This window comes from Gorilla gorilla, chromosome X, assembly GCF_029281585.2.
Source record: "Gorilla gorilla gorilla isolate KB3781 chromosome X, NHGRI_mGorGor1-v2.1_pri, whole genome shotgun sequence".
NCBI lineage: Eukaryota > Metazoa > Chordata > Mammalia > Primates > Hominidae > Gorilla > Gorilla gorilla.
In genome coordinates this window covers 32371494-32381788 of record NC_073247.2, presented here as the reverse complement: position 1 = coordinate 32381788, position 10295 = coordinate 32371494, and the positions used below count along the sequence as shown (strand labels likewise).

At 38.0% G+C, this 10295-nt stretch overlaps 1 protein-coding gene across 1 annotated transcript in view; it reads right to left on the bottom strand.

Moving 5' to 3' along the window:
• Positions 1-723: 723 nt before the first annotated feature.
• The window catches only part of MBTPS2 (membrane bound transcription factor peptidase, site 2), a 45813-nt gene continuing 36241 nt past the window's right edge, over positions 724-10295 (bottom strand). Inside the window, exons 8-11 of the mRNA XM_004063906.4 lie at positions 8016-8110; positions 7460-7655; positions 5174-5249; positions 724-3714 (exon numbers count right to left, since the gene is read on the bottom strand). Of these exons, the coding sequence (XP_004063954.1) occupies positions 3492-3714; positions 5174-5249; positions 7460-7655; positions 8016-8110 (590 nt within the window). The 3' untranslated portion in view covers positions 724-3491. The remainder of the gene's footprint in view (positions 3715-5173; positions 5250-7459; positions 7656-8015; positions 8111-10295) is intronic.

The following is a 10295-nucleotide window of genomic DNA, read 5'->3' as shown; positions in this document are numbered from 1 at the left end:
AATAACTAAAACACATTCCCCCCCCAGTCTTTTATCACATGCACATTTACTTAAAAAGTTAGATTATACGAAAGCATATGCATACTGTTTGATTGGGCATTAAGAGAAAAATAGTTTACATGGAATTAAATACTTCAAAGTTAACACATAAAGAGAGAATTTGATAGTATTTAATTATATCTCAATAAAGCTGTTAAAAAGTGGCTTAATCAGTCATCTAGTCTTGTGGCTCTTAACTGTAGTGTAATGGGATCAGAGGCAAGAAGTAGTGGAATGAGGCTAACCAGTCAAAAACTGGGCTACATTCCTAGCCTATTTTATCTGGCCCTTACTACCAGAGAGAGAAAGAGAGAGAGAGAGTATGGGAGGAAGCACTAGGGCAAAAGGTCAAGAAGAACCAAATGCCATAGTTAAAACATTCTCTTTCAAGAATTCCTAACTGACAGCAGACTTTTCTGTCAGACACAGTAATGAAAGGAAACATGATAGTCCTTTTTCTTTATCCATAAACCAGCCATTTCCAAGACAGTAGCGAGTGCACAGGAGCCTCATTTAAAAGACTTATTTTCAAGGCCTGCAACGACTTTCAGGTATAGATTATACGAATGAAAACTGAAGGCTGGTTCTAGAATCAAGAATTTAAAAATGACTAAGATCTTGCTTTATGTAATAGGAACAATTTTGATAGAAAAGAGTTCAAAAAAGACAACACATAGACGATGATAAACATAAAATGCTGGTACACATTTATTCTTTTATTGCTAAACATCAAATGCCGGCAATTACGATACCTTCAAGTTAAAGCTTAAGAATGAATTACAGGACAGTCAGAAGATTTATAGAAAAAAACACCTGTGCACCATTAGTATGTGAACATTCAATAAATACCATAGGACAAAGTGATGACTGAGAGCCACAATATCTATGAAGCACATGTTTACAATTTGCTGTTAGAACAGACAATGACCTGTAAGAGCGATTATCAAAAGGTCAAGTTTAACTGCATGTCTTTTCAAACTGAGATGCTGAAAAGAATATATACATTCTTTACAGATTGTAGGTGATTAAAAAAAACTGTCAAAAATGTAAACAATGCAGAGTAGGAACACTGAGAATAAAGTTTTACTGTTGAACAAAGTGACAACACAGAAAGAACACTTTCTTCAATCCTCAAAATAATCCATTTTTCCAATCACTCTACAGAAACCACAGTGGATTCTTTCCATGAAGATGATAATATGCCAGGGACACAAAGACCTTCCAAGTTATTTTTTTATGTGAACATATATTTACAGTAAATATTCAATAATACTTTTTACAGCTTACTTAAATAGAAACATGCTTTTTCTAATCCATAAATAACACTAATCATTATCCATTCAACTGCATTTATTAAGTACTTATGTCTCATGCACTGTGCCAGGGATGCAAAGATGAATATGATATGGTCCTTGCTGTAGAAGTGCCCACAACCAAGCTAAAGAAGAAAACACGTAACATTTTCTTTCTTACATAATGAGGCCAGTTTTATACAAATGGTACTGATCTGCTCTTTCCTAGTAAAGTGGTTCCCAAACCCTGATCCTATGGGTCAACAGATCAAAATGTTTAACAGCTGAAATAAAATGAGATTTGGGTTTCGTTTTTTTACTCAGAAAAATAAATTAATGAATAAGATTTCCTCTATTAAAATTTTTTCTTGGTTTTTAAAAAACTGACTTGCACATATACAACCTTTTCATTAGTAAAATTGCTTAGTTCCTGCAATCAAATTAATTATATAAGTATTTCATGGCATTCTCCAAGCTCTACTACTTGAACAGGTCTGACTGAGCATTACTATGCTAATGTACTCTGATCCCAAATGATTGTCCACCTAAAAATAGAACAAATACTGTATTTTCTGGAATAAACCAATAATTCGTATGGTTTTAGTACTGGTATTAACTGATGACCCAAGTCATTAATAAAATGTTAAAATTATATTCAACATCTAATTACTGTTAAGGCAAATTTGTAATACAATCTAAAAAGTTTCTTAAAAATGTTTAAAAAGTTTTAGTGCTTACAGAGCAACTCAATAATCTGAAAAAGGTAACCCCATGGAATACATCACTCAGTAAAGAAGTTGGATAAATGGCTATTAACGAGTTATTGCCCTTAGTCACTTCTGAGTATACAAGAGAAGCATGTATTTTCCATCAAAGAAACAGCAAGCTCATATACTCCTAGGACCAATAGCTTCACACTGGCCTGCTGACTTCCCAAATTTCCCAGGGCTGCATCTCCACTCCAAAAGACCTCAAAGCAGGCGTGGCTCTTCTGGGCTCAAGAGTCAGTTCCCAAGCCCTGGAAAATCCACGTTTGTACTCACGTATAGCCATTCTCACTATACTACCAAGTCTTCTGTGGACCCAGAGAGGTAGCTTAGGAGAGAGACAGAAAACAAGGACTAGGTACTTAATAACCTGACACAGAAAAACATGGGAGCCGCTGGTGAGGACAGAGTATGGCTCAGAGTTTAAGGTCATTGCTTCTTGGAGACAGGAACCCAGGAGCTAGGCCCCAGATGTCCTGAGCAGCACAAGAGAAAATGTTTACCCTGGAAGGGTTCCAAGCTTCAAAGCTCTATAGAGAATGGGAAGTAGGACTGCTGAAGATCCTCTGGGGTGTCTTGTGATCTGTCAGGAGACCTGGCCTAGTTCCGAAGTTCAACCCCAACTGCCTCCCTCTGCTCACATGCTGCTGGTGTGTGATGCTTCCTGCAGCTCACTGTGGATGTCAAAGCTAGTGCTGCTTTATGAGGGGGCAGAGACACCTTATAAAAGATGCAACTCTTGTGGGGCAAAACATGTCTCACGATATCATAGGCCCTACTTCCTGTTTTGTTCATTTATTTGGTATCATTTGACAAAGATTTTTCCCTTTCACGTCAGCAGATTCTTCTATAGAATTTTACTAATTGTAATCAGACCTCAGCTTTCAGAGCACAAAATAATACACCATTAAGTTTTAAAATACTTTTCAAACAAGACAAAGGACAAGAGATACAGGCCAAGACAATGGTCATCCTTCCACTTGGCCAAAGTCTGGTCTCCTTCAAATTTTGATTAATGATGCTTTTGTAAGAAGTTTTTCCCAATTAATTCCACCCAGTTCTGTTCTCCTTTATACTATTTCAACACAATATATAATCACACAAAACGGTATTACATGAATTTTCACTTGCTTAGATATTATTCCACAAGCATCTGGGTACATTCAGTCCTAAATTAGAATATAGTCAGGGACTATGCCTTTCGTTTCTTCTGCTTATCTTCTACCACAGAGTTTGGGTACTCTGGATATGGGAGGAGCTCAGGGTTGTTGGCTAAGATGTAATTTTAAGGAAACACTTTATATTTCATACCAAGTAAGAATTTCAATGGCAATGAATATTACCACATAGCTGTATACTGTAACTCAGGGATTCTGTCAGATGAGTGCAAACATTACCGTGCTGTAACCATCCAGAGTCCCAGGGTCACATTGGCAGCCAAAAGCACACTGCCACCCAGCAAGATGAAAAACCCTATTAGATCTTTGACATCATTGTCTCCAATCACTGAGGTAAGGGTGGCATCCAAGAAAGAGTTTAGAATCCATTGTCCATCCAAAGCAAAGCAGGGTACTGCATTAACAATAGCCAGAGCTCCTGAGAGGGAAATCAGGTACCTGGGTTAAAATCAGTTAAGGAACCAACTGTGAGAGGTCTGAGTAGAAACCATATTTCTATGAGTCAGAAGATATTTTACTGTGACTGAATTTGAGATTACACTTGACTTCTCTACTTTCTTTAAATCTCTGCCATTCCTTCTTAGATCTCTACTACTTAAAAAAAATGAGTTTATATTATTTCAAAGTTCAAAAACCTTGACTAGAAAAATAAAGGCCAACCACTTATAAACTAACCCAATCTATAATGAACTCGTAGGAAGACTAAGTCTTTCTAATCCTTTAATGATACAACAGGGAAAGGAATGTGGAAGGAATAAGAAATAAGGGGAAAATTACTCTTTCGGCCTTACAAAGTATTACTTTATATTAGGAAACAAAGACTTTGGTCCTTGAAGCCTACTTTATTTTACTACCCTCTATAAGGTTATAGCATAAGTCTCTTTGTGACAAAGCTGCAGAGTCTATAAAGTACAATCTTTTTTGTTGTTGTTGTTGAGATGAAGTCTAGCTCTGTCGCCCAGGCTGGAGTGCAGTGGAGCGATCTTGGCTCACTGCAACCTCCGCCTCCCAGGTTCAAGCCATTCTCCTGTCTCAACCTCCTGAGTAGCTGGGACTACAGGTGCATGCCAAGACACCCGGCTAATTTTTGTGTTTTTAGTAGAGATGGGGTTTCGCCATATTGGTCAGGCTGGTCTTGAACTCCTGATCTCAGGTGATCCACCTGCCTCGGCCTCCCAAAGTGCTGGGATTACAGGTGTGAGCCACCGCGCCTGGCCACAATCTTGATTAAACACATTTTTTTAAAATAACTGCTCATTTGTTTTCCATTTCTTTTTTTAATTTAAATAATTGAGGAAAGACATTAAAAAATTTAAAAGCGACAAAAATAAAGAACTCTTCCACAATTTTCCAGTAATTCAATTCTGCATAATAATTAATATGAAAAAATTCATCTTTTATGTGCAATCATAATATGCGAAAGACCACATAAGATTTGGCCCTCTGAATTGCTATCTTAGTAGTTGAAACCAGCTCGATCTTTCTTGTGCATTCCTCCCTGGGATTTACATAATTCCTGGTTATGCGATTACATTCTCTATTTGGTCAGAACTAACAATCTCGGATGGGGCAGAATTCATTACCTCAGTAGTAACTGAAGCTTCCATCCTTTATAAACTTACTAAAATGTTTTAGACTTGTAAATTCAATTCTCAATTTGTATTCTGGGTTCTTTCCCTTCTACATCTAAACCTTTCTCACTCTCATTAATCTTTCTCCTCTGACTTCTTCCCTCCTGGGTACAATCCGATCTTTTTCATCTTTCAAGACTCTTTTTTAGTTGTTAGCAATTAAGTGATACTTGTGAGGTCTATATTTGTAATGCTGTATTCAAGGTAAAATTGATCAAGATCCAAGTAACACACTTTTAAAACATGTTTCACACCAGAAAGGATACTTGACAAATGTCTCCACAACCACTGGCAGATCTATGCTTAGAAAGTTAAAACGTGGGATAAAACTGGTGATGCTCACTGAAAAAGAAAAATAAGGAATAATAAATATTATTCATACCAGAGAAGCAACAGCATTATGAATTCTACCATATGGTTAAAAATTGGGCTAGCAGATTAAACTGATTGAGAAAGCCCTTCCTAAACATATGCAGGCCATATACGTCATATATAAAAGCAATCAATACTTCTAGAACATCTAATAAAAACAGCAGAATGAAAAAATACGTCCCAGTGTGTATTTACATTTTGAGGCGAGAGTAAGAAATTTACATTAAGAGTCCTTACCCTTTCAAAGAGGTATAACCTTAAAATTACATTTACTCCTACTATTATGCTACTTAACCTCTTTCAGGTCTTTTTTTTTTCTTCATGGCTAAACCAAGGATTAAGATGAGGGGATTTAAAGTCTCATCTACTCTGTGGATTCCATAATCCTGTTTTTGTTCAAAACATTTTAAAACTATCCTGTAATTAGTCAGAACTCACAGTACACATTCCTGAATTACCCCCACTAGGGACATTTATTCATTTATTGAGGTTTTATTTCATAGTTACAGTCTACAGTAATTTAGTGTCAAACTAATAGGTAAGAAAAATGACCTCGGTTGTATCTCAGGATATGACTACGGAGCAATGAGAGAGTCTTTTAAAGAGTGACATAGGCTGGGTGCGGTGCCTCACGCCGTAATCCCAGCACTTTGGGAGACCAAGGCGGGCAGATCACCTGAAGTCAGGAGTTTGAGACCAGCCTGACCAATATGGTGAAACCCTGTCTCTACCAAAAATACCAAACATTAGCTGGGCGTGGTGGTGGGCAGCTATAATCCCAGCTACTCTGGAGGCTGAGGCAGGAGAATTGCTTGAACCCGGGAGGCAGAGGCTGCAGTGAGCCGAGATTGCGCCATTGCACTCCAGGCTGGGCAACAAGAGCGAAACTCCGTCTCAAAAAAAAAAAAAAAAAAAAAAAAAAAGAATAACATAAAACCCACATATCCATTAACTATGAATGAATAAAGAAAATGTGGTCTATCCATACAAAGGAATATCATTTGGCCTTAAAAAGAATGAAGTACTAATTCATGCCACAACACAGATAAACCTTGAAAACATTAAGCTACATCAAAGAAGCTAGTCATAAAATATTCCATTTATATGAAATGACCAGAACAGGCAAATTTATAGAAACAGAAAGTAGATTGGAGATTGCCAAGGGCTGGGGGTGTTGGGGAGATACAGGGAGTGACTACTTAATGGTTATGGAGTTTCTTTTTGGGGTGATGAAAATATTCTGCAGCTAGCTTGTGGTAATGGTCGCACAACTCAATATATTAAAAATCACTGGGCCGGGCACAGTGCCTCTTGCCTGTAATCCCAGCACTTTTGGAGGCTGAGGAGGGAGAATTGCTTGAGCTCAGGAGTTTGAGACCAGCCTGGGTAACAAAGTGAGACTCCGTCTCTACAAAACCCAAAAAATTAGCCCAGCACAGTGGCACACGTCTGTAGTCCCAGCTACTTGGGAGGCTGAGGTGGGAGGATCACTTGAGCCCGAGGTGTGGAGGTTGCAGTGAGCCAAGATTGAGCCACTGCATTCCAGTCTGGGCGACAGAGTGAGAATGTGTCTCAAAACAAAACAAAAACAAACAAACAAACAAAACCCCACTGAATTGTAAACTTTAATGGGTAAATCGCATGGTAAACTATTTAAAAAATCTTGTACAACAAAATGAGTTAGACTACATGATCTTTAGCCATAAAGAACTTAGTCCAATGATGCTGCCACTGCTAAAATGATTATGCTGGCCCAGTTTTGAAAGTATATTCATATGAAAGTCATGTGTCACACATAAATTACAGTTACATCCCCATGCATCCTGGCATTCTCTAGGGTATGTTGCTCTTGCCTGTTTTGGGGAGCTTGTATAAATTTAATAAACTCTCAGAGGACATCTGAGAGATCACCTATTTGACCTGGGCATAAATGGTAGGGAAGGAAAAATGTGTCACTCTCCATAGGCAGGCATGGATTCAGCTCCACCTTACTTTATAAATTCAGATTATCTTCCTACTGCATAATTTTCACTTAATGCTTAAGAACAAGTTAACAAGACTTTGATAAATGATCAAATTTATAATAAATGTATTAATTCAAGGATTTGTAGTGAGTTTCTACCACTGAGACTATATGTGATCTTAATGATTTTCTAAGGGTCTACCACAAAAATACTCACCTGCATAGTGAAGATGCAGAGGATGTCCTACGTATAACATATCAATTTGAGGTGGGTGTTTTACTTTTATTAAGCGAGTGTGAGTTTCCAAAGAAGGTATTATACAGAAACTTGAACTTGAGCTTTTTTTACAGTCTTTATTGGTTCTGCAAACTTGAGTTGCTTCAACTGCTTTCCGGGCAGGAAGACATGTATGCTATAAATAAAATATTAATCAGTCAATATTAAAAATGATTAAGAAAAACCTAAGTTACATTCCTTCAATATTTTTCATGTCACCTAGCATATCAGGAATGAGGTTCATATAAAAGAAATGCCATTTATGTGCATCTACTATAAAATAGATTCAAGTACCCCATTTGGGTCAAATAAGATATTATCACTATAAATTTTTAAAGATTTTCAGATGAAATGTGACATGTGAAATGTAGAGATTTTAATAAAATGATACAAATAGAGCAAAAGAGAGAAGTTTCCATAGATTCCATTTTAGCTCTATATGCTTATTTTTTAGTAATTATATCAGACAAGCAAGACTGCTTCAGGGACAACTTACCAAACGCTTATTAAAATTATTTCTGTAGGAAAAGCACACATCTGTGAGGCTGTGATTGTTACAGCATTCAGTTGAACCATCTAGTCGTTTGTATGCTAAAGAGAAATACACTGTTTATTAGAGTCTCTTATATAAAAATACATTTGTAACAAAAAATGCCTTTAAGACATACAGAATAAGTAAAATGGCATATGAATTTAGAAGCAACTGTATAATTCAGAGTTCAGCTTGAGGGCTACTTGCTGCAGCTTGATTTTACATTACCAAAAGAGATCCATTCAATTTTAAATCATGAAGCAGCAGTTACCCTAGGTTAGTTGTCCTCATATAAACTGAGCTACCCATAAAGCCGGAGTTGCAGTGTCTCAGTAGGTTTCACAATAATAAGTCCGGCTGGTCAAGCACAAACATTTAATGAACTACTATTATGTGCCCGAATGCCAATGATCCAACATTACTGCTGAACCCCTGCACTGTGGTGCTGGTAAACAGAGGGGGCCAGAGGTTGCCTAAGACATCCCCATTATATCCAGATACCGATTCTACCCCAGGCTTACTTTGGGGCTCCCCCTAGAGAACCAGAGATGCCCAATTTGACCCACAGATGTGCACATACCCGCCTGTACACCAGTAATCCAGTTACCATTTTTGGAAGACAACAGCAATGGGGCAACTGTTCATTCCATTTATTTATTTAGATAGAGTCTCGCTCTGTCACCCAGGCTGGAGTACAGTGGCACGATCTCTGCTCACTGTAACCTCCACCTCCTGGGCTCAAGCAATTCTCCTGCCTCAGCCTCCTGAGTAGCTGGGACTACAGGCATGCGCCACTGCACCCGGCTAATTTTTGTATTTTAAGTAGACATGGGGTTTCACCATGTTGGCCAGGCTGGTCTCGAACTCCTGACCTCAAGTGATCTGCCCACCTCGGCCTCCCAAAGTGCTGAGATTACAGGCGTGAGCTATTGCGCCTGGCTTATTTATTTTTTAAAGTTCTTTAGTAGACTGCTTTATTTGGGAGCAGAATAAGGAATCTAATTCACTTATAAGGTGGGACAAAAAATGATTTCATGTATTTATTTAGGAATGTTTGCTGCATTCCAACACATCAAACTGGTAAAGTATAAATTTATGGGTGGCAAGAACCAATTAAATGTGAATCTTGAATATAAACTACCATACTCAGATGTGCTGATGAAAACAGAGTCAAGCGCCAAATTATCCCTGTTTCTCAGGACTACAAAAAGCTTTTCTATTACAAGAGTGCCTTCAGGAGCACTTAGCATGAAAATCTTAGTTGATATGCAATGTAATTTTAATTTTATAAAAATTTTGTATTTCAGCCAAAGTTTTTGCTTGCTTGTTTTTAAATAGTTTTTTGTTTTGTTTTACTCTATTGTTTGAGGAAGACATCTTTGTATTGGTAATACTGAATTTCCCCTAGGCATACACTGTCGCTCTATCTCCTTGGCCAAAACATAGCAAAGAACCCAACAGCGGCAAAGGAAACTAACTGATGATTGGCTGTATGGGTAATTTTGTTCTTTGTTCTGTTTTCTTTTTTTTTTTTTTTTGAGACAGAGTCTCACTCTGTCACCCAGGCTGGAGTACAGTGGCGTGATCTTGGCTCACTGCAACCTCTGCCTCCCGGTTCAAGTGATTCTCCCGCCTCAGCCTTCTGAGTAGCTGAGATTACAGGCACGTGCCACCATGCCCAGCTAATTTTTTTGTATTTTTAGTAGCAACGGGGTTTCACCATGTTGGCCAGGCTGGTCTTGAACTCCTGGCCTCAAGTGATCCACCCACCTGGGCCTCCCAAAGTGCTGGGATTACAGGCATGAGCCACTGAGCTGGCCTGTTCTGTTTTCTTATCATAACTGAATGGGTATTTAATTTTGAGTGAGGAGCAGTATTTAAAATATTAAAGGAGACCGTGAGCATCTAATGACACAGACAAATCCTAGCCTATAATCATCTGTCAGCCCTAATGGTAAAGTATAAGGTAAAAAGTTGTTTAGGAATTCTTTAGAAAAATCAATCCAAGCTAAAACCCTCAGTATTCTCTTTGATCAGATTGCCACGTCCCATGGATTTTTACCTCCTCCTCATTTTTCTCCTTACCTATTCCCACTTGAGTGCAAACTAATTCCTTCTCACTTTTAAACTACCTTATCTCATATGATTCTCTTCCTAAACTGAATTACTGGCAGTTCCTTGACCACCTTCTATTCTATGGTGCTGAGGTCCATGTCCATCTTGACCTCCTAAAAGTAAACTCAC